Source organism: Mustelus asterias, chromosome 19, assembly GCF_964213995.1.
Source record: "Mustelus asterias chromosome 19, sMusAst1.hap1.1, whole genome shotgun sequence".
Lineage (NCBI taxonomy): Eukaryota > Metazoa > Chordata > Chondrichthyes > Carcharhiniformes > Triakidae > Mustelus > Mustelus asterias.
In genome coordinates this window covers 58594526-58619750 of record NC_135819.1, presented here as the reverse complement: position 1 = coordinate 58619750, position 25225 = coordinate 58594526, and the positions used below count along the sequence as shown (strand labels likewise).

Genomic DNA, 25225 nt, shown 5'->3' with positions numbered 1-25225 from the left:
CTGCTCTGACCCCAAGATGAGCTTCCAATCACATCTGTACCATCACTAAGATTACCTGTTTCCACCTCTAACACTGCTCGTCTCCACTCCTGCCTCATCTGCTGCTGAAACTCAGCCATATCTTTGTTACATCGAGATTTGACTATTGTATTTCCTGCTGCCCTCCCACATTCTATCCTCTCGACACTTGGTCATCCAAAATTCTTCTTTCCCATACCTTAAGTCCTGTTCATCTATAACTCCTGTGCTCAGACCTATATTGGCTCCTGGTTAAGCAACATGTTCATTTTAAAATTCTCATCCTTGTTTTCAATTCCCTCCGTCCCTTTCATTACAATCTTCACAGTTCCACAACCTTCCAAGATGTATTCCCTTTGTAAAGCCCCTTTATAAAAATTGCTATTGTGTTCATAAGAGCTTTGATTCAAAGATATGGTGGCATATATGGTTCTATAATTCATTTTTGCCTAATTTTGCAATTATTTGCTAAAATAAAATTACAAATTAAATGCTATCTTCTGTCAATGCAATTATTTGATCATTTTTCAATTATGTAGCTGTTTTCAACTTCCCTTGCTGGTCAATGAAGCAGAAGAATTCTGAGATTAGGGACAAGTAGAGGAAAGGCCTATTACCCAGTGAGTTTGGTACACAAGTTCAGCAAGACTACTTTGCCCCTAAACTCTCAAAGGGCTGCAGGAGAGGTGTTTCGCCTGAAATGGAGCTCTTGCTAATTGTTGTCGACGGAGAGGAAAACATGTTGCCCAGAGCAAGCCTGACCTAAAAAGAGGAGCCATAGGCAGGGGGAAAGGGAAAATAAAAGCTCCTGAATCGTGCTTGTGAACTACACACTAAGTCAGCTACTTGATTTCCTACCCAGCTGTCTCGTGCTCCAGGCTTCTTCAATCTCTCAACTATCCCTGGAATCCACATTTGGAGACGTTCACTCACCAGGTTCGATCTTTCCTCACCTGGCAGCTCTTGCTACAACGTCCCATCTGACAAAACGACACCACTGCATGTACACTACCAGAATCAAAAGCAAGCCTGCTTGCTTTCTGCTGTTGAATTCCAAAGTTGAGGCTTTTATGTTCCAATTGTTGTAGACTATTTGGGAAACAAAAATACCAGCTTTACAGACCCGGATTATTTAAAAACCCAAGATTTTGAAGCAGTTAAAATTAAGTTATTCGGAACAGAGTACTAGAATAAAATGAAACAATTTAAATTCTGGTAGATGTCAGTGGAAAGAACTGGTAGTTGCACGCTAGTAATTTATTGCTATGCTCAGTCAAATAATAGTTTTACAGTTCAGTTATTTACTGAATGTTCCACCTCTCCTGTATTTGTATAAGTTTTTATATACAAAGTGTTAAATATAAGATTTTCTAATCTGAACAAAAAGGAAATGGAACAGTTTGTTTTAAATATTAATGGTGGAGCTAGATGTAGTACAGGTCAAACCCAGATCAAAGGAAGTGAGTGAAAATATCTAAACTCTGTTTAATGTCATTGTTAACCTGGAATCAAATTGCCAACTGAGCTCAACTCTCACTGCTGAACCAGTCCAAATCACTGAGGTCTTCAGAATAATTTTTCCTTGAAAGAATTTGGCACAGAAAATCAGGGCCAAGATACGTGCGTAATTTGGAGTCTCCTTTTCAGTGAAAATTTGATATAATGCAGGCTTTTTGAATTGCAAAATCAAAGAATCTGTTTTGAATCAACTATAATTTAAGATTTCTACCTATATAATGCCAACAGAGGATTTCCTTGCAATAGATGAACTAGAAGTTGTGTAGCCAGTTCTGCAAGGTCATTTCAAGATGGATGTGATAGATTAACTTGTAAATGTGGGAGGTTACTGGCAAGAGGCCTCCTTGGCAACTCAACAAAGCTTTTATTCCAACAAAACACAAGGGGGGAGGGGGAATTTCATAAAAATCAAATCCCTGCTGTGCAGGAGGCCATTTGGCCCATCAAGTCTGCACCGACCACAATCCCAACCAGGCTCTATTCCCATAAACCTACACATTTACCTTGCTAATCCCCTGACACCAGGATAAATTTTGCATAGCCAATCAACCTAAACTGCACATTTTTGGACTGTGGGAAGAAACCAAAACACCCAGAGATAACCAACCCAGACACGGGGAGAATGTGCTAACTCCGAACACACTGATTCGAGGCCAGAATTAAACCCAGGTCCCTGGTGCTGTGAGGCAACAGTGCTAACCACTGTGCCACCCTGCTCCCATGTATTGGGAAATGTAAATATTCCAGTATTTTAGATCTAGTAAAATGTGCCAGAACATTTGGGACACAAAGTCTGTGAACCAAGTATTGAGAGAAAGGAAATAAGAATAAAAAATTTTAAACTTTAGCATGACATAAATAAGGTGGAAAGAGTATGGACGGACTTCAATGTAGAAAAAGCATGAAGTGATGGACAATGGAAGGACTAATGTGGAAGGACTGTATTCTGGAGATAACTGAAGGAACCTGTGCCTGCATGCAGCAAAACCTAGTCAGCATTTAGTCTTGAGCTGAAAAGTGGCAAATAGAATTTGCACTGCAAAATGCCAGACGATGACCATCTTCAACTAAAGAGAATCTCTGCTTGACAAAAAGTATTACCGTTGCTCAATTCCCTGCCAACAACATCCTGGAGGTTACCATTTAGCAGAAACTTCACTAGATCAACATTATGAATACTGTGGCAGCAGGAGCAGGTCTGAAGCTCAAGATTCTGTCAGGAGTAACCCACCTTCGATATCCTAAACTTGTCCACCATCTATAAAGGTACCAGGAGTGTGATGGAATATTTTCCACTTGGCAGGATGATTACAATGCCAATAACACAAGAAGCTTGGCATCATCCAGGACAAAGCTGCTCCTTTAACTGACACCCTATCAAACACTCATTCCATCAACACAGAATGGCAACAGTGTTTACCACCCACAAGATGCACAGCAGCATCTCACCAAGCCTCTTTTGGCAGCACCTTCTAAACCTGTAACCTCCGCCACCTAGAAAGACAAGGGCAAAAGACAGACCGTTGCACGTTTTCCCTCCAAACCACACAGTGACTTAACAGTCCATATGAATTAGGTCATCTGGCCCCTCAAGCCTGCTCCACCATTTAATAAGGTCATGACTGATCTGATTATAATCTCAACTCCACATTCCCACTTATCCCTGATAATCTTTCACCCCCTTATCATACGTCTAGCTTGGTTGCAAAATTAAGTTTATGGTGCTCCACTTTAGTACGAGGAAAAGTTGAAACTGTAGATCCCAAAGTTTTGAAATAGAAGACCCAGTGACTGATTAAGAAGCACTGGCAAGAACAGCCAGGGAGGGGAAGCTTTATTGTCTGGATCATCCTGCCCAGCCTGCGAAATTGAATGCAGATGGAAATTTACAAACAGACCCAGGAAAAATCAATACAATTGCTTTCAATCATTTTGTGTGACTGGAGACTCATATAATGCTGCATTTTAAACAGGGGAATCCGGGCTCAGTCTCCAGTTCATTTACGCAAGATTTTTCACTGGCAACCAAAAAAAATAGTAAATAAATTTCCATTAATGCAACACCTTTTACAGCCTCAAGATGTCCCAAAACGTTTGGCAGCCAACGAAGTGCTTGTAGCCGCTGCAGTGATGTAGGAAATGAAGTATTTGCTACCAAATAAACCTGTTGGACTTTAACCTGGTTGTTGTGAGACTTCTTACTGTGATGCAGGAAACCCAGCAGCCAATTTGTGTACCGTAAACAGCAACGAGATAATCGTTTTTATGTTGGTTGAAGAATCAACACTCGCCAAAACCACCGACAGAAAAAACTCTTCTTCAACGTCTCCTGAGAGGGCGTGTGGGTCCGCCCGGTCGGTACCTGGGGTAGTGCGGTACACCTGCAAGTCAGGCTCTGTCTGGATTCGGTCGGTGCTCAAGAAGCCCGCTGGAGTGTGGGACTGGAATCCGCAGAGAGTTCCTCCGAGCTATTTTAAATAACGGGGACGTCACTCGGAATATCCCAGCTAACGGGAAGATAGAAGACGGGAGGGGGAAACCAGTCACCGACAAATAACGGCGCTTTTCCAAAGAGGTAACCCGGGGGAATGCCGGATATCCATTGGAAGGCGCCATTCTCCAAAGGGCCTTCTGGCGGTTGATGACGACAGCATCACAGCGTTCGTGCGCAACAGCGCGAAGACATCCTGACCTCGCACCGGAACTAATTCCCCCACACGACCGAGCACGCTGTTAGGTCCTAAAATACAGTACAGATATATTACAAACCATATCCTTGGGAGTGCGGCAGTGTTTCAATTTATGTGCGTACCACAATATAGACAATGATTTTTTAATAAAAAGATTACAATGCCGCTATTTTAAATATAATTTCCTGTCATCTCAAAACATTTTCAAATTTGTTTCATCTTTCAGGATTTTCCACCGCCTCCCCCCCCCCCCCCCCCCCCCCAAGCTCCTCAGCGGCTGAAAGCCCGTCACACCGGAAATCCCACCCCCTTTCCCGAGGTCACGGTTTCCGCTCGCAAGGTTAACGGAAGGCAGCCCCCCCTCCTCCTTGATTGACGTGTGGGGCGGCCAATCGGCGAACGCGTTTCGCTGCTCCCCGATGAGGTTGGCTCAGATGCCCCAACAAGCGTTGGCCCAGAGAGAGATTTCTCTTTGGCCTAAGGTTCAAAATGGCGCAGCTGAGTTATGTCCGCGTCGTGGTGGAGAAAAACGAGAGCGATGAGCGGGCTGACCTGCCTTCGGCTCCCAACGCGGAGATTCTCAAAGTGAATCCGGCTTTGCATTCTTCCTCCGACCATAGTAAGGTAGCGGCCAAGAGAAGGAAGATGCAGCCATTGCCCGCTGGTTACGGTAAACCCAAAGTGGAAGTGCGTGGCGCCCTGCCGCCACCGAGTAGTTTGTTGCCCGTGGGGAAAGACGGAGACAGAGACCGGGAGAAGAGCAGCGGGAACAGTCTCAAACGCTGTCCCGAACTCGGCGTTAGCTCTAAATGCACAGCAGCTACTCCTGCTCCCCGCCCGCTCCCCCCTGTTTACTCCCCTCTCTACCTTCACTCAAAATCCAACAAACCTTCCAAGGAAAAGTACAACAGCAGCAAAGAGAAGGAGAAGAAACACAGGGCCAAGAAAGAAAACGGCGACGTCAAGTTAATCCAGAAAGGTACAATCCTGCATGTTTTGAAGTTAAATTACTTTTGAATAACCTCTCGCGCTTTTGTTTGTTTTGTTGACAGCAAGTGCGAATGTTGCACCTGAATGGAGCCACTGTTATGTGCTGTTCCCAGATGATTTTTTGGCGCCAGCCATGTAGTAGAGTTACAGAGTCATAGAGTTCGACAAATCTGCATCAGTTTAATAGAGGAATTGTCGGGATCTAACTTCGACGTAATAGGAATTATTGAAGATTTTGCAATTAACACTGTATAGTGAGTTTTAATATTTTAAGTAGAATGTGAACTGGCAAGTTAACATTTTGCTGTACTTCGTTTAGTTTTTGTTAAAATTAATTGGTTTTAAAGTTACTTTAAATGAGCCACTGACTGCTTATTTAGTCACTGTGCTTCTGTCCACATCCCTGCCGAACTTTGCCGAATCATATCTACTATGCCAAATCATAGAATCCCTACAGTGCAGAAGAGGCCATTTGGCCTATGGAGTCTGCAATGACTCTCTGACAGAGTATCTTATCCGGGCCCTCTGTTCCATCTTATCCTTGTATCCGCACACATTCATCATGGCCAATCCTGGAAATCTTTGGACTGTGGGAAGTAACTGGAGCACCTGAAGGAAACCCACACAGACACGGGGAGAATGTGCAAACTCCACACAGTCACACAAGGCTGGAATTGAACCTGAGTCCCTGGCACTGTGAGGCAACAGTGCTAGCCACAATGTCCCTAAAATCCTATGCCCGTATTTATCTTTGCCCAACTCTTAGAAGTGTGAGCTCATGTCATATTTGTTAGTAACAATTAAAACTTGGATTAAATATTTATATACTAAATTTCTGATGTTGCATAATTTTAAAATTCACAACATGTAAACAGTGCTTCCACTAACCATGGGAGCTCTCCATGTAAAGGAAAAGTAATGTTTATGTTGAGTGTCCGAAATAAATTCCAACCTATTGTTTGTCTTGTTGTCTTTAATAAAAATTAGCTAAGTTTATTTGTAATTGTCAGGATTAGGTCCCTTGGTGTTGCTGTTTAATGTGGCACTGTCTTAAGGGACTGGAAATTATGCTTTTTATTGCCTGAAGCATAGTGAATCAGCTGTCTCTGATGCTTTTTTTAGTTATTCAACAGCTGTTTGTTGGCATAATTTTAGTGTGTGATACAGGCAAGCTACAGTTTTGTTGTGATGTCAGTACGATTAAACTTAAGAGCATGTACCTGTTTGGGGAAAAAAACAACTATTTATATTAAAGGTACCAAGGCCTGTTTCCTCTTTGCATAAAGCCTGTAGATTTGAGTAAGATTTAGAAAAAGAATGAATCTTTAAATAAATTGTATTGTACCTAATATTATGTCCTATCAACTGCACTCCCCAATTTTTAAAACTGTGGCTGCCTCAAAAAGTTGTGATTATTAAACAAAAAAATTGGGAATTCTGTTTGATACAGGTGAAAACAATTTTGTGATGTTTGGCTAGTCTTTATTCTGACTAATTGGAGTGTGTACACATTGTGACGTTAGTGTCTCTTTTAAGAAAGTTTTTTAAAACATGATTTCTGCAGCTCACAGCTTCAATGGTTTCACGTTCACAGCCTTAGGTGATGTCATTGTTGGGAGGAGAAAAAACTGTAGGGAAGTCAGGTGACCAAAGTTTTTTAGTTTCGTTTTGACTGCAGTGTTAGAAGCTGTCTTAGAAGCAAGCTGGAAAGGAAATCTCTCTCTCCTCGCTCGCAGGCTCTCTGTCATGCTTTGAAAATTTTACCAGTTAGCTGAAAGGCTTGTTGCCGTGCTGCAGTAATTAATCTGTACTTTGGAGTTTTTTTGGAGCTGATACGACTGCAGGATGCTCTGAGTTTTCAAGATCATTTGAAATCAGCATTCAACCCAGGGAACTGGATTCCAATGTCATGTGAGCTTTAGCCTGTACAGTGATAAATCTGTTTGAAGGGTTTTGTTTATTGGATTTCGGTTTTGATTGGAACACCATTAGAAATATTCATTAAGGGTTATATGCTGGTGTGGTTGTCTTGCTTTTGTTTGTAATTGATAAAAGTTCTTGCTAATTTTCTTACTATAGATGTTAACTATATTCTGAAATAAACTTTGTTTCATAAAAGCTCCCTCGTGGGTCTTTTGAATCACACCTGAAATGAAGCATCTCATGCTTATCCTACCCAAATTCAAAATGCAAAGCTTATGGTTTAGGCGGGCTTCATAAAACACTTTGGAGTTTCTGACCTGAGCCATAACAACATCACTAAAATGAAAATATTCTTTGTCGTGGAGTCTATGGACTTTGGTGCTTTATAAAGGCTCCATTGATGCATTTGAAAGATATTTGTTAAAGGACTGAATAATGACACAAAACCTAGAGATGTAGTAAATCCCAAAGGAGGATATTGAGACACAAGAAGGATGTAGGTTGGTGAACTCGGCAGACACATGGCAAGTGAAATTTAATAGAGAAATGGCAAATGATGCATTTTGTAAGGTCGCATGATCTGAAACAAATGCTGGAACAAAGACACCCAGGCATTTGCGTACACAAATCTTTGGCAGGGCAAGTTGATTCCTTTTTTAAATATGGGATCCTTGATTTTATCAATATAGAACAAAAACAAGGAAGTTATGCTAAACCTTTGTAAACTATTGTCTTTCGTCTCAGCTTATATTGTCTAATTCTGGGACTTTAGAAAGCAATGATGATGCCTTAGGGAAAGTGCTGAGGAGATTTCCTGGAATGGGAAGAAGTACCGGTTATGGAGCGAGACTAGAGAAACTGGGATTATTCTCATTAGATGAGAGAAATTTAATAAAGGAGTGCAAAATTGAGGGGTTCGATCAGAGTAAATAGTGCCAAGCTGGCAGAAAGATCCTCAGTGACTAGATAACATAGTTTTAAAGTGATTGACAAACAAATGAGAGGAACATATTTTTTAGTTACATGAGTAAGATTGGTCTTGAAGGATATTGTCAAAACGTGGGCAACTGTAACTAGTTTAATGGTTAAAAACTGGGCAGCATGGATAAGTTGGGCCAAAGGGGCTGTTTCCATCCTGTAAACCTCTGTGGCTCTCCGATGATCTGGAATACATTGTCAGGAAGTCCAATAGTAGCTTAAAGTGCTTGAAAAGGAAAATAAATTGCAGGACTAAGGAAAAAGAGAAGTGGAGATAGAGAGTGTGTGTAGGTGCTTGTGTGAAGTATAAATGGTGGCATAGGCCAGGTGGGATGAATGACCAGTTTCTGCACTGGAGATTCATTGTAGCTTGGTAATGTACATCTACTTGTGTTAGGTGGCATGGGTTTTCAATGGATTAGCGTGTTAAACAATTGGGAATGCATCTGCTCTGTTTTCCAAATGGTATGGCAGGATTTGAGTCACAGTTGGCTAAGTTGTGAGGGCATGATTTTTGACGTGTTGTTAGATGCCTAATAGAAGCGAGATGTTTTTAGAACTTATGAGCCTCACAGAAGACTAGAAATAAAGAAATGTATCTTCTCCCCACAAATAATATGAAATAGATGCACATAAAAATAGTTAATGTCTTGTTGATTTAAAAGTTTTATCAACTAGTCAGTGGTTGAGGACTATAAAGTAAAGTTTATTTATTAGTTACAAGTAGGCTTACATTCACACTGCAATGAAGTTACTGTGAAAATCCCCTGGTTGCCACACTCCGGCACATGTTCAGGTACACTGAGGGAGAATTTAGCATGGCAAATTCACCTCATCTGCACATCTTTGGACTGTGGGAGGAAACTGGAGCACCCAGAGGAAACCCACGCAGACACAGGAAGAACATGCAAACTCCACACAGACAGTGACCCAAGCCGGGAATTGAACCCGGATCCCTGGCGCTGTGAGGCACTAGTGCTAACCACTGTGCCACCACGTCGCCTCTAATAAGGTAACCAAAGAACAACAAAGAGAACAAAGAACAGTACAGCACAGGAAACAGGCCCTTCGGCCCTCCAAGCCTGTGCCGCTCCTTGGTCCAACTAGACCAATTGTTTGTATCCCTCCATTCCCAGGCTGTTCATGTGACTATCCAGGTAAGTCTTAAACGATGTCAGCGTGCCTGCCTCCACCATCCTACTTGGCAGCGCATTCCAGGCCCCCACCACCCTCAGTGTAAAAAAAACGTCCCTCTGATATCTGAGTTATACTTCGCCCCTCTCACCTTGAGCCCGTGACCCCTCGTGATCGTCACCTCCGACCTGGGAAAAAGCTTCCCACTGTTCACCCTATCTATACCCTTCATAATCTTGTACACCTCTATTAGATCTCCCCTCATTCTCCGTCTTTCCAAGGAGAACAACCCCAGTCTACCCAATCTCTCCTCATAGCTAAGACCCTCCATACCAGGCAACATCCTGGTAAACCTTCTCTGCACTCTCTCTAACGCCTCCACGTCCTTCTGGTAGTGCGGCGACCAGAACTGGACGCAGTACTCCATGGCCGTGGCCATCTGTACATTTTGGGACATTATGGATTATGCATTACTGGGAAATGTCATTTTCAAGTGTACACCAAACAGTTGGAGCTCAATAATGACTTTGAGATGACTTTGCAGTTTTACTTGTGTATTTGAAAGCTGGGAAGAATCATCCAACAGGAGCTATATTGAAATGGTCGCATTTCCGATGAGGTAGATGAATGTTGTGTGGAAAGGGGAGGCTTGATCAGTAAAATGACCTTTTCAATTGACCACAGGCAAGTAAAGTCACACCATATTTGTTCACAAATACAGTGGCTTTCTTAATTGCAACCAGCTGTAGGCTGTCTGCTGTGGCCATGGAAAGCAAGGATGCGAACCTATATTCTAAAATTAGGAAAAGTAAAGCAAAACAAAGTGTCAAGACATGGCAAAAAGGATTGTTGTAGCAAAATATAAATCATTCCGTTGATCATAAATAGTTTCTACAGATATTGGTAATACCTTTGTTAATATTCACTGACAAGTGTGATGAAGTTAAAGTTGAGAACCAGTTGCATAAACTTGGCTAGTATTCTTTAAATTGAGAAGATTGAGGTGTGATCTAATTGAGGTGATTAGAATAATAAAAGGATTTGACATGATGGATAAAGAGAAACTATTTTCTCTAGGGAAATCCAGAACAGGGAAGCGTAATCTCAAAATTAAAGCAAAGCCATTCAGCAATCAAATCATCTGACCGAACTTGACACACTTTCACATACTGGGTAATAGAAATTTAGGATTCTGTTTCCCAAAAAGCCTGGACTTTTTGTCAATTGAAACTTGAGAAAGCATCTAAAAGGCAAGTAAATGTGATTGAGATACAGATTAACTATGATATAACAGAATGACTTATGGGGCTGAATGGCCTACTTTTGTTCCTCTTGTGGTATATTTGGAAATAAAATTTTATTATGCAGTATCTGCTTGCCAATTTGTAATATTGGACCTGTGAGGTAATGCTATTTTCTATAATAATTTGATAATTTTGTAGCTTTGTTGAGGAATTATTTGAAATTAGCAAATGTACTCCGTACGTGAAGTTAAATGTCCAGAGATGCTGTCAAATGTTCTGTTTGCCTGTTGTTGGCCAAAGTTGCTTGGCTTATTTGATTAATTGATTGAACTTCAGATTGTCTAATTTGTCTATTTTAGAAGTTAAGAAAAGCCAGATCGTCTCGATAAGACCATAAGACATAGGAGCAGAATTAGGCCACTCAACCCATCGAGTCTACTCCACCATTCAATCATGGCTGATATTTTTCTCACCCCCATTCTCCTGCCTTTTCCCCATAACCCCTGATCCCCTTATCAATCAAGAACCTATCTATCTGTGTCTTAAAGACACTCAATAACCTGGCCTCCACAGCCCTCTGCGGCAAAGAGTTCCACAGATTTACCACTGTCTGGCTGAAGAAATTCCTCCTCATCTCAGTTTTAAAGGATCATCCCTTTAGCCTGAGGTTGTGCCCTCTGGTTCCCGTATTTCCTACGAGTAGAAACATCCTCTCCACGTCCACTCTTTTCAGGCCTCGCAGTATCCTGTAAGTTTCTATAAGACCCCCGCCCCCTCATCCTTCTGAACTCCCAACGAGTACAGACCCAGAGTTCTCACCCATTCCTCATACGACAAGGTACGAAACCATACTGTTTTCAAACATCATTGTTGTCTCTGTGCTAATGTAGGAAAAGCACTCGTGTTCTCAAATAAAACTAGAAAATGCTGGGAGCGCTTGGCTGGTTGAGCAGCGTACGTGGAGAGAGGGCAGTAGGGTTAATCTACAAATAAAATACTGGCTTGCATTTATACAGCACCTTTCATGACCTCAGAACTTCCCAAAATGCTTTATAGCCTATCAAGTACTTTTTCTTTAAGTGTAGTCTTGTAATTGTAGGCTTCTTGACAGAAGCCAGAGGGTGGTTGTAGAGGGTTGTTTTTCAAACTGGAAGCCTGTGACCAGCGGTGTGCCTCAGGGATCAGTGCTGGGTCCAGTGTTATTTGTCATTTATATTAATGATTTGGATGAGAATATAGGAGGCATGGTTAGTAAGTTTGCAGATGACACCAAGATTGGTGGCACAGTGGACAGTGAAGAAAGTTATCTCCAATTGCAACGGGATCTTGATCAATTGGGCCAGTGGGCAAATGGAGTTTAATTTAGACAAATGCGAGGTGGTGCATTTTGGTAGATTGAACCAGGGCAGGACTTACACAGTTAATGGTAGGGCGTTGGGGAGAGTTACAGAACAAAGAGATCTAGGGGTACATGTTCATAGCCCCTTGAAAGTGAAGTCACAGGTGGACAGAGAGGTGAAGAAGGCATTCCGCATGCTTGGTTTCATCGGTCAGAACATTGAATACAGCAGTTGGAACGTCTTGTTGAAGTTGTACAAGACATTTGGTACAGCCACATTTGGAATACTGTGCAATTCTGGTCACCCTATTATAGAAAGGATATTATTAAACGAGAAAGAGTGCAGAAAAGATTTACTAGGATGCTACCGGGACTTGATGGATTGAGTTATAAGGAGAGGCTGGATAGACTGGGACTTTTTTCTCTGGAGCATAGGGGGCTGAGGGGTGACCTTATAGAGGTCTATAAAATAATGAGGGGCATAGATAAGGTAGATAGTCAATATCTTTTCCCAAAGGTAGGGGAGTCTAAAACTCGAGGGCATAGGTTTAGGTGGGAGGGGAGAGATACAAAAGTGTCCAGAGGGGCAATTTTTTCACAGGGGGTGGTGAGTGTCTGGAACAAGCTGCCAGAGGTAGTAGAGGCGGGTACAATTTTGTCTTTTAAAAAGCATTTAGATAGTTACTTGGGTAAGATGGGTATAGAGGGATGTGGGCCAAATGGAGGCAATTGGGATTAGCTTAGGGGTTTTAAACAAAAAATAAGGGCGGCATAGACAAGTTGGGCCGAAGGGCCTATTTCCAGGCTGTAAACCTCTGACTCTACGTAGTCACCTGGTAATGTAGAAAATAACTTTGTCAGAACAGGATTCTCTTTCTGACATGTTCCTAACAGTGTGGCACTTGTTACTATCTGTCGATTTTAACAGGAAACTCCGATTGTATGCTTACTGTATTATTTTTCGGATTCAGTAGTCGTCAGAATTTTGAGACCTGTCAAAACTAAGATTGAATCTTATAAACTTAATTTTATTAAGATTTGATTGGCTAACAGCTGCTGCAGTATACTCAACGTAAGATGCAAGTACATTAAACCATACCAAAGAGGATCTATATACCTTATAAATAAATGTTGCCATGAGGTGACATGTTCACCATAGTGACAGATGTTGGTGATAGCACAATGAAATGCATTTCTTCGTCTTGGTATCCTATGTCAGTGGAGAAGGAAATGAAGTTGCTTCCACTTCTCCCTGATTTTTTTTACAACCACACTCTACTCCATCAGTTAAACATTTCCACTTTGTATTTTGGCTGCCCTTGTGGTCTTGTTCAGAAACTATCAGAGAATTTATGGATCCGTGCCATCAGTGATTTTGGTTGAAACTGCCCAATCTCATTTCAGATAGAATTGTTGCTAGCACACTTGTATCATGGTTTGAAATAAATATTGGATGAACAAGTGTTTGTATTTCCTCGATAATTTCTCCAAGATATTCTTTTAAATTTATAGATGTCATAATTTTACATAAATGAGATTATTTTACTGTCCATAGTTCCCTGAAATTTAATGGCACATTTTTCAATCATTATTATAGCTGTTGACCTATAGTCTGATCTTCAAAGCTGTGGCAATCTGCACGTCTGTGGTTAGGAACAATAACTAGTCTAAAAAACAGTCCAGATTGATGATAATGTTGAAAAATCATATGTACATCACCCAAATGCAGAATACCCAGCGTTAAAATTTATTTAACAATCCTACTCCCTACATGTTTCGGGTACTTTGTATCTATAGCCACAGAAACTCATCTTTTTTGTTAGTTGCTTTCGCTTGCTTTTAACTGTTTTAATTCTAACACCCAGGCAAGCCCATTTACAAAGTACTTGAAATCCAACCAGATAAGTATAAAATATAAATTCTAACATGCATATCTCTTTATATATGAAATCTATGCCTTGGGTGACTTTTACTTTATATAATGCACAAATTTATGCTTGCACTCAAAGGGCATATCACAGGTAAACCAATCTTTAGTATAGCAGAAATACTACAGGGTGTGCATCTTGGCTTTGGAGATTGTTACATTGTAAAAGCAGATATTTAAAACAGTGCTGTACAAAATGGGTCGATAATTCTCAGTACTATATTGAAATTCCTACGAAAGCAATCTTTGAAAATTAATTTTCATTCCATTTTTGCTTTGAAACATGAGCATTCTTCGACACCAATCCCACTTGTGCATCATTCACTCACAGCTGGTGAAGCTGTGCAGTCTGCCATTGAACCGTGAAAGCACCACAGTTACTTGTTATGCATCCCTTTGGCTGAGGTTGTCAAATTATGCGTGGAAATATCTCCTTTTACTCTGGAGCAAAATGCACTGGGGTGTTGAGATGTAAATGAAGTCTTAGTAAAGTTAGTTTTACGAGCAGAGATAATATATTAGCAGAGTAGTATATTCTCTTTTTACACAGGTACAATGTGAGTGGGAATTAATATGCACATTATTGATTATTTGGCCTGCTTGCATTAATATAACTTGTATTATCCCAGCTTTAAGTGAATTCTAGTAGACTTGGATTGCAAGTTAATATTCAAAAATATGCTGAGAAATCTTATGAATGACTGCCTGTTAAGTTGCAGTCATGAACCATTGCAGATTACTACACAGCCAGCCTTTCAACCCACTATATCTGTGTCAGCTCTTTGCTAACTCATACCACTACCTTGCTGTCTCCTGATTAATGCTTCTTTGTGCTCGGCTTCAAATATGTGTCCAATTTGAGACTTGTGTATTTGCATTCCTACATTGATCGATTTGTCCACACTCAGTTACTTGCATTGAGCGTACTCTCATTCTTGATTTTCTCTTCCAAAATGTATTGCCTCATACTTAAGCACTTAAATTGTATTAGTCACCAGTCTGCACATTCTGCTCAATTATGTCTTCCTGAAAACTTTTACAATCCTCTTTATTGTTTCCTGATCCTTCTATTTTTGTGCTGTTGACAAATTTCAACATTGCTCCCTCTATCGAAATTATCTGTATCAGAAACAAATGGGCTCAACATTGAATGCAGTACATCACTGCAGTCTTCTCCAGCTCAAGCTGAACTTTGTTCCTTATCTGTTGATCAACTTTTTTTATCCATGCTGCTAAATTTTCTTTCCATATGTCTAGAGTTTTCTAATTTGCTTCTAAATACAATTTTGAGTTGACTGGTCCAGCATAATGCCTTGGGTTTAGTATGGTGTGAGGTTGAGGAAAGATCACTGGATGTTGATAGAGGGTATGGATTGGGAAACAACAGCTTGAATTTATATTTGACTGTTAACATAGTGAGATGTTTCAAGTGCTTCACTAATAAGCTTTAGGAAAACTGATATTGACCTGATAAAGGAGAGCCTAGGATGACATCAGGTATCTTGTCGAAAGAGATCGATGTTGAGTTTTTTTTGGAGGTGGAGAGTTTTGGGACGGACCCTCAAAAAATAGAATAAAGACCTTCTGAAAGAACCACCTGCCACAATGAGACAGCGAGAGGGGAAAACATCAAAGGCAGAGGAATGCAGAGTTTAAGAAGTGCTGTGAGATTGGAGGAGCTTCCAGAGACAGTGGGATAGGATCGTGGAGGGATTTATAAATGAGAATGTTTTGGTCTAGGGAGCAGAAAGCTAGGGTAGGCCAATATGGATGGATGATCATCAATTAGGACTTTGAGAGGTACAGGATCTGTGGGGGAGAATGTGGCCCCTTTAGATTGCAAAATTGGAAACTAGCAAAACAATATTAATATTGAGACTGAATTGACAGACTTTGGCAACAAAGGGACATAACTGATCAGCGTAGAAATATAAGTAAATGGTCTTGCTAATGTGTAAGATGTGGATCTTCACAGATTGTGTTAGTGTAGAAGGAGGCCATTCAGTCCATTAAGTCTTTGAAAGAGCATTTTGCCTTTTCCCTGTAACTTTGCACATTCTCTCTTTTCAGATAACCAATTCCCTTTGAATTACTTGATCAAACTTAGCTTGTCCACTTTCAGGAGCTTTGCTCCATACTTCATAATTCTTTTCTGCAGTTCATTTTTACTCTTTTTGCCAATTATTTTGAATTCCTTCCCCCTCGTTCTTGATTCTTGAATGGGAATAATTTCTCACTACACTGTCCATACCCCTCAGCATCTTGAATACCTCTGTCAAGTCTACTCTGTCATCTTCTCCAAGGGAAACAGTCCCAACTTCCCGAGTATATCCTCATGGCTATAATTCTTTATCCCTTGAATCATTATTTTGAATCTCCTCTACTCTCGCCAATGCCTTCACATCCTTCCTCAAGTATTGCACCCAGAACTGGCCACAATACACCAGATGAGGCCTAACTAGTATCTTATACAAGTTCAACATGACCATCTTACTCTTGTACTCAACGCCCCTATTAATAAAGCCAAAGCCACTATATGCTTTAACTGCTCTCTCAACATACCCTGCCATCAAAAATGCCTTGCGTACGTAATGCACTGATGTCCCTCTGTTCCTGCACCTCCTTTAGAGTTTTATCTTTTTTATACAATTTTTTAGAGTTTCATCCTTTCTGTCCATATTTTTCCTGCCAAAATGAATCGCCTCACGCTTCGATAAAAGAAATTTGCTGTGGATACAGGAATCTGAAACAGAAATAGAAAATGCTGAGGGTGTCGAACTTCTTGAGCTTTGCTGGAGTCACATTCATCCAGTCAAGTGGAGAGTATTCTATCACACTCCTGACTTGTGCTTTGTAGATGGTAGAAAGATGTTGGGGAGTCAAAAAGTGAATCACTCACCCCAAAATCCCCAGTCTCTGACCTGCTCCTGGAGCCACTATTATATGGCTGGACCAGTTCAGTTTCTAGTCGAAGGTAGGCCCCAACATTTTGTTAGTGATGGATTCAGCGATGGTCATGCCATTGAAAATCATGGGAAATGGTTGGATCGTCTTTTGCTGGAGATTGTCATCGCCTGGCATTAATGTGGTGTGAATGTTACATGCCACTTACCAGCCTAAGCCTGAATGTTGTCCACATCCCGCTGCATGTGGATACATGCTGCTTCAGTATCTGAGGAGTTATGAGTGGTACTGAATTCAGCTCTTTTGTGCGTGTTTGGACCAAGGCTGTTAATAAGCCTTTGCAGTGTCCAATGTCTTGCCTTTTCTTGTCATATGGTGTGAATCTAATTGGTTGAAGACTGACACCTGTGATGTCGAAACTCCAGAAAAAGCTGCGATGGATCATCCAGTCGACATGTCTGGCTAAAAATGATTACAAATGCTTCAGCCTTGCCTTTTGCAGTTATGTGCTTGGCTCCCATATTATTCAGAATGGAGATATTTGTGGTTGTGGAGTTGACTCCTCCAATTCGTTGAATTGTTTAATTAGTTTTTAATCTCTTAAAAATATTTTATTTAGTATTTTTATTATATTTTTTACTTAAATTTCATTATTTAAGCTAGTTCAATTATCTACCACCATTCCTGACTGGACATGGCAGAACTGCTGGGCTTCGATTTGGTTCTTTGCTTGTCAGATGGTCTAGCTCTGTCTATCACATGCTGCTTCTGCTACTTACATGCAAGTAGTCCTGTGTTGTAGCTTCACCAGGTTGGCACCTCATTTTTAAGTATGTCTGCCGATCCTGGCATGCCTTCTGGCACTGTTCATCGAACAAGGGTTGTTCCCTTGGTTTGATGGCACTGTTAGAGTCAGGATATGCAGGGTCTGGTTGAATGCAATTCTGCTATTGCTGATGACCACATTACCTCGTGGATGCCTATTTTTGACATGCTAGATCTGTTGTATTGTCTATCCAATTAGCACAGTGTTAGTGCCAATCAATATCAGTTGCCCGCTTGGTGTTAAGATGGAACTTGGTCTTCACAGGGGCTGTGCAGTCATCACTCTGTCATGGACTATACTATCGTGAACAGATGTATCTGCTGCAGCTAGATGGGCGAAAACAAGGTCTAGTAGGTTTCTGCCCTATGCTGGTTCCCTCACGACCTACCATAGGCCCCGTCTGGCAGATTATGTCCCTTAGCTTGGTCAGTAGTGGTGTTATTTCATCATTGTCCACCTGCCCAAAGTACATTTTGTGCCCTTGCTAGTGGAATATGGTTCAATATGGACGAGTGCAGATTCATCAGTTGAGGGAGGGCTTTAGGTGAGATAGGATTGTTCACACATGTTTGACCTGATGCCATGAGACTTCATGAAGTACAGAGTCAATGTTGAGGATTTCTGGGACAACCCACTGCCTCTGTTGGATCTGTCCTTCCAGTAGATTAGGGAATACCCCGGGATCCGGTGGTGTCTGAGACATTAGCTGTAGAGATATGCTTCTACAAGTATGATCAGGTTTGTAAGCAGGACTTGCAGGGTTGACAGGGAGGGGAGTGCTGTTGTCATTTCTGGTGCCCAGGTTGATGCTAGGTGGTCCCTTTTTTGCCTCTTCTGTGGTGGTTAGTACAACAGATTTTCTTCCCTAAAGGAAATTAGAGAACCAGGTGGATTTTAATGACTAGTGTAGTTTCATTGCACCATTACTAAGAAAAGCTTTTCATTCTCGATTTTTATTTATTAATTGAACTTCTTCCACCAGCTACCATAGTGGAATTTGAATCTATGTCCCCAGGGCATTAGCCTGGGCATCTGGATTAGAAGTCCAGTGACATTGACATTACACCACTTTCTCCCCTGGTCATTAAATCAAAATGAATAATGTGACAAAGTCATTGGTCTGTGATCTCAATACTCCTTCTCATGGCATATGCATATTTACTTCTGCATTTGTTGGTAAAATGATAAGATGAAAAGCATTGTGTGTTTTTCGATCATTGACCCCTCGTTACTGTAGTGTTTTGTTAAGTAAATATATATATTTATGAAATACATTCCTCCATATTGTATACTACTGACGTTAGTCTATTGCCAAAGCGATATTGCCATAAACACAGTTGTGATTAGTCAGCAATTTCTATTGAATAACACTAGGTTAGTTGAGTAATAGAGATTTAGGAGTCATTAGATGGACTAATTTGGGAGAGTTGAAAACCCTTTGTAGAACTGACTGAAACAAATTTGGACAGTAGAACAAATTGCAGTTGTACTAACTAATACAGCGAGGCAAGTAATATGTTAATTGCCTCGAAACAGAATTTTTAAAAGTTAAGTGCTAGACCATGTACATGTGACTGACTTAAGCTCTTAAATAGATGTTTAATGTTTGAAGAGTATCACCTCAGGCCATTCCTATGCATCTCTTTGCAACTGGATCAACAGCAGCCTTGGCGGTATTCTAAATGCAGATTCTAACTGAGGTGCGAAAAAGAAAGAAATGCAGAATAGGGGAGAAGTAGGAAAACCTTCCAAAAGCACAGGTGAAAACAATTAACAAGACATAGTAAATCATAAATCATAAAAACCCTCCAGTGCAGAAGGAGGCCATTCGGCCCATCGAGTCTGCACCGACCACAGTCCCACCCAGGCCCTACCCCCACATATTTTACCCGCTAATCCCTCTAACCTACACATCTCAGGACTCTAAGGGGCAATTTTTAACCTGGCCAATCAACCTAACCCGCACATCTTTGGACTGTGGGAGGAAACCGGAGCACCCGGAGGAAACCCACGCAGACACGAGGAGAATGCAAACTCCACACAGACAGTGACCCAAGCCGGGAATCGAACCCAGGTCCCTGGAGCTGTGAAGCAGCAGTGCTAACCACTGTGCTACCGTGATAGTTTGAGAAAAGCTACATGTATAAACCCTGATTGAAATTGAAGCGTCTGCAAGGAAATAGGTAATTTGGTTTCGCTGTTCTGTCAAAACTTGAAATTTCACAGTGGTTGAAAGAATCGATATTACAAATTTGTTGAAGCTATGGATATTTTCTGTTTCATTTGCTTGCAGGTAACAGTGAAAAACGAAAACTTGGTACAGAAGAATTCCAGTTTAAAAAAATAAAGAAGAAAAAGAAAAAGAAACACAAGGAAAGTGAAAAGCGGAAACAGCCCAAAATGTGCAGCAAATCCATCCAAACAATTTGTTCAGGGCTAATGTCAGGAATCAAAGAGCAGCAGGTGACTTCAATAGAAGATGGGAATAGGATAACCATTCTGTACCAAGAAGATGGTGTATCTGAATGTGTGCCAGTGGAAAGCAGTCAACTTCCCCTTAACTTGTGCAAGGACACCACTATTAAAAACAAAGGTTCAAGATTAGATCTGTTGGAATTCAGGAGATTTATCCACATAGAAGACCAGCCTAATGGAGGAGCTTCAGTGGTGCATGCCTACATGGATGAACTCGCTTCCCTATCTCTTGCGGAGATGGAGAGATTTTCAGAAGAGTTTGTGAATCTAACATTTAGTGAGAATAATAACTCTGCAGCCTATTATGTAATGGGTATTGTTCATGGAGCTGCTGCATACTTACCAGACTTCCTTGAGTACTTTGCCTATAGCTTTCCAAGTGCACCAGTGAAGATGGAGATCTTGGGAAAAAAGGATATAGAGACAACTACTATGTCAAACTTCAATGCTCAGGTAGGGTGTATGTGTGTGTGTGTCTCTCTCTCAAAAGTCAATTCAATTAGTGACATCTGAGGAAAGGGTTGCAGTATTAATGCTTTTCAGTTAAGGAATCATTAACTGATGAATTTGGTTTCTTGAATTATTTTTCCTTCTGTGCGAGATCGTGTGGAGGGTGGGGTGGTGGCGGCAAGTGCAGGCTAGTGTACATTGAGTGAAAATGGGAGATTTGTGTTCTCGAGGGATGGAATAGAGCTTCCCAGATGGGAAATAGAAAGAATCTAAGAATGTACACCAGGTCTAAACAGCTTGAGTTGATAAACAAAAACATATAGGACGTGAATCATATTAACAAATTAATTAAATTCCTCAAAAGTTAGGCTGAGCTTGGAGCATGGCATAAGGTTTAGGTTACAGCAATATAAAGGTACATGGAGAGCTTTGAGATAATACAGAGGAGAGAGCTGTTAGGTGTTGGAGCAAAAAGCTGAGGAGCTATAAAATAGAAGTGTTCTTCAATTTGTAAAGGGACATCCCACGATTTAACTTGAGGTATGCAAATTCAACCTAAAACTATACTTTAAGATGGACCAGCCAGATCTTGTAGTTTTATGTTAAAATGCTATGTCTAGATAACAGATTTAAGCAGACACAGCTTCAGCTGTGTGAAGAGCACATTTAGGGATGATGAACAGGTTGCCAGCAGGAGAGGATTGACTCAACAAGTGACCTAGTGCTGCTTTGGGAAGATAGTGGGCTAGTAATCTTGAAAAATGAGATTAGATGAACTCTAGGCACTTGTTTATCTAAATTATATAGCTAGCTGGTATCGCAGTTTATGCAAAATATTTATTGTGTGTCTTGAACTTGATTTGCTCTCTTATTTAGAGAGTATAGGGAGAAAATATTTTTATTAATTACACTTTTTTAGGCTCCTGCATTTTAAAGGACCTATCCACCAGACAGCGCCTGCAGCAGATGGTGAGAGCCAAAAAGAGGAGAAAACCCTCATGATCTCGTTCTCTCAGATCTACCTGTTGTAGATGCATCTGTACATGACAGTATTGATAGGCGCGGCCGCCACTCAGTTCTTGTGGAGACAAAGTCCAATCTTCGCACTGAGCATTCCCTCCATGTTGTGATGCATTGCTACCGGGATCAATTGAGAACAGGCCTAGCAGCTCATGAGGTGCTGTTAGCTATCAGTAGCAGAATTGTTTCAAATCACAATCTCTAACCTCAAGGCCTTGGCATTTCCTTCACTTTACCATTACCATCAAGTCAGGGAACCAACCCTAGTTTAATGAGAACTGTAGGAGAACATGCCAGGAGTAGCACAAGGCATAACTGAAAATTAGGTCTCAATCTGATGTGCATGCTAAACAATGGAAGCAGCATGCTATCTGATCCCAGAGCCCACAGATCAGGTCATAATTCTGCAGTCCTGCCACGTTCAGTCATAAATGATGGTGGATAATTAAACAACTAGCCGGAGGAGGTCGCTCAAAGAAGTCCCCACCCTCGATGATGGGGGAGCCCAGCACATAAGTGTAAAAGACAAACCTGAAGCATTTGCAGCCACCTTCAGCCATAATTGCCGAATTGATGATCCACCTCAACCTCTTCCTCAGGTTCCCATCTTCATATATGCCAGTTTTCAGACAATTCAATTCAGTCCATGTGATATCAAAAAGCATTGAAAGCATTGGATTGTCCCAGACAACGTCCCAGTCAACATCCCAGCTTCAGAACTAGCCATGCCCTTAGCCACAGTGTTCAACTGCACCTCTAACACAATCTTCTATCCAGCAATATGGAAAATTGCCCAGATATGTCCTGACCTTCATAACGCAGGACAAATCTGATCTGGCAGTTACCATCCCATCAGTCTATTTTTCTTCATCAACAGTAAGATGTTGTCTCTGGTGCTACCAAGTGGCATTTAACTCAGTAACAACTTGCTCACTGATGCTTCATTTACATTTGTCCAGGGCACTCGGCTTTAGATCCCATTACAGTCCTGGTCCAAACATGAACAAAAGAGCTGAATTCCAAAGGTGACGTTTGAGTTCCTTGCACTTGACGTCAAGGCAACAGTTGACTGAGTGTGGCATCAGGGAACCTGAGAAATTCTCCGTTGGTTGCAGTCAAACTTAGCACAAAGGAAAATATTGTGGTTGTTAGCGATCAATCATCCTAGCCCCAAACTTCATTGCAGAAGTTTCCCAGCTATTGTCCTTGGCCCAGCCATCTTCATCAGTGATCTTTCCTTCAAAATCCTGGTCAAAAGTTGGGCTGTTCACTGATTACAGTGTTCAGTACTACTCACTACTACACATATACTAAAGCAGTCTGTGCAGCAAGACCTGCATGGCATTCAGGTTTGATTGATGAATAACCTCTCCTACATAAGAAAATCTAACCATCTCCCCATCAAGCCTGTCCTATATGCGAATCCAGAGCCACCGCAATGTGGTTGATTCCTAACATCCAATGAAATAGCTGAACAAATGATGTGGTTGTCCACGAAGAAAATCTTGCCATCACCAAGTCGAGACCAATTGGGGATGGACAATAAATGCTGGCCTTGCCAGCGATGCCCACATCCTGTAAATTAATAAAGAAAAAAATCATTAGCATGTGAAAAAGAAAAACAAGTTAATATTTTGGATGTAACAACCCTTTAGCAAAACTAAGAATATTTTAGCTGAGATATAAAAGAAGAGATTGGAGAAGAAATTAGAAAATATTGGATGCATCCCAAGGTTTGTCATCACTATTTGGTGGAACTTGGGAAATGACAACATTGGGAGGGAGTGGATTTTATTTTATTTTTTTATTAATTCATGGGATTTCCTTCCCTAAAGGACATTAGTGAACCAGATGGGTTTATCTGACAATCAACAATGGTTTCATGGTCATCAGTAGATTCTTAATTCCAGATATTTTTTATTGAATTCAAATCTCATCATCTGCCGTGACGGCATTTAAACCCAGGTCCCCAGAACATTCGCTGAGTTTCTGGATTAAGTTAGCAATAATACCACTAGGCCATCATCATCCCATTAACAAGAAGAACAGTTTGTACAAGGTTCCAGTAAATTTCACCATGCAAGTGTTTTGCAACTGGTCTTTGGAAAATGCATGTGTTAGTGCTTTTAGACTCCAATCAGCCAAGAGTTTTCCCTTTATTCCATTGACTCCAGTTTTGCTTGGGATCCTTGATGCCACACTGAGTCAAATACTGCCTTGATGTCAAGGGCAATCGCTCTTCCCTCACCTCGGGATTTTAGCTCTTTTGTCAGTGATTGGACCAAAGCGGTAATAGGATCAGAAGCCGAGTAGCCTGGTGCAGCTTTATAGCACTGTCAGCAACATCTTTCATCACTTTGCTGATGGTTAGACTGATGTGGCAATTGGCTGGCTTGGATTTGTCCTGTTTTTGTGGACGGGATATGGCTGGGCAATTTTCCACATTGCAAGACTTGATGGATTGAGTTATAAGGAGAGGCTCAATAGACGGGGACGTTTTCTCTGGCGCGTAGGAGGCTGAGGGGTGACCTTATAGAGGTCTATAAAATAATGAGGGGCATAGACAAGGTCGATAGTCAATATCTTTTCTCAAAGCTAGGGGAGTCTAAAACTAGAGGGCATAGGTTTAAGGTGAGAGGGGAGAGATACAAAAGTGTCCAGAGGGTCACTTTTTTCACACACAGGGTGGTGAGTGTCTGGAACAAGCTGCCAGTGGTAGTTGTAGAGGCAGGTACAATTTTATCTTTTAAAAAGCATTTAGATAGTTACATGGCTACGATGGGTATAGAGGGATATGGGCCAAATGCGGGCAATTAGGATTAGTTTAGGGTTTTTTTTTAAAAAAGGGCGGCATGGACAAGTTGGGCCAAAGGGCCTGTTTCCATGCTGTAAACCTCTATGACTCTAGGGCACATGCAAGTGTTGTTGCTATATTAAAACAGCTTGGTTTGGGGGACAGGGCTCTAGTTCGAATTCTAGAACATAAGTCTACGACAAGTTCTATTGCTGGAATGTTGTCAGGGCTCAGGCATTGCAGTATCCAGTGTTTTCAGCACTTCTTAATATCAAGTGGATTGAATCAAATTGGCTGAAGACTGACATCTGTGATGCTGGGTGCTTAGGAGAAAGCCAGGATGGGTCATCCACTCAGCGCTTCAGGCTCAAAATGGTTGCAAACGCTCCAACATTATCTTTTGGCATAGACACAATGCACATTCGGATATATGTGGAGTTGTTTAATTGTCCTCCACCAATTATGACTGTAGAGCTTGGATCTGGTCTGTTGGTTGTGAGATCGCTTAATTCCATCTGTTGCTTGCTACTTCCACTGTTTGGCACTCGAGTAGAACTGCATTGTAGCTTCACCAGGTTGACACCTCATCTTTAGGTATGCCTGGTGCTACTCCTGCACTCGCCTTCCCTGAGGTATCCTCAAGGAAATGGAACTATCTAACTGTAGCTTGGCATTTGGTTCATGACTGCCAGGGTGTGTCCACATGCCAGTGAACTTGCACACTGCATGCCTGGCAGTAAAACCTCCTCCAAGCTCCTCTGTGCTTCGGCTTAGGGCCACGAGAGACCAAATTTCCATGTATCACCACAAGGAGACACAGCTGAGGACTTGTAGGTGGAGAGGCTGCGTACTGACAGGGAGAGACTTAACACATTTGGCTGTCTTTTTAGCATTGTTGTTAGACAGCGGTGTAGGTTGAAAATGAAAAACAAACTGGCACACAAATGTGAAAAGCATGCTGTCTTCACCCACACACTAGATTCACCACATTGACC

The 25225-nt window shown here is 41.3% G+C and overlaps 2 protein-coding genes across 2 annotated transcripts in view; one reads left to right on the top strand and one right to left on the bottom strand.

Moving 5' to 3' along the window:
• The window catches only part of gsap (gamma-secretase activating protein), a 304945-nt gene extending 303899 nt beyond the window's left edge, over positions 1-1046 (bottom strand). The window contains exon 1 of the mRNA XM_078235613.1: positions 972-1046. The gene's annotated coding sequence lies outside the window, so the exon portion shown is untranslated. The remainder of the gene's footprint in view (positions 1-971) is intronic.
• Positions 1047-4656: 3610 nt separating this feature from the next.
• LOC144507974 (lysine-specific demethylase RSBN1L-like) overlaps positions 4657-25225 on the top strand; it is a 44589-nt gene continuing 24020 nt past the window's right edge. The window contains exons 1-2 of the mRNA XM_078235606.1: positions 4657-5205; positions 19785-20419. Coding sequence (XP_078091732.1) covers positions 4716-5205; positions 19785-20419 — 1125 coding nt within the window. The 5' untranslated portion in view covers positions 4657-4715. The remainder of the gene's footprint in view (positions 5206-19784; positions 20420-25225) is intronic.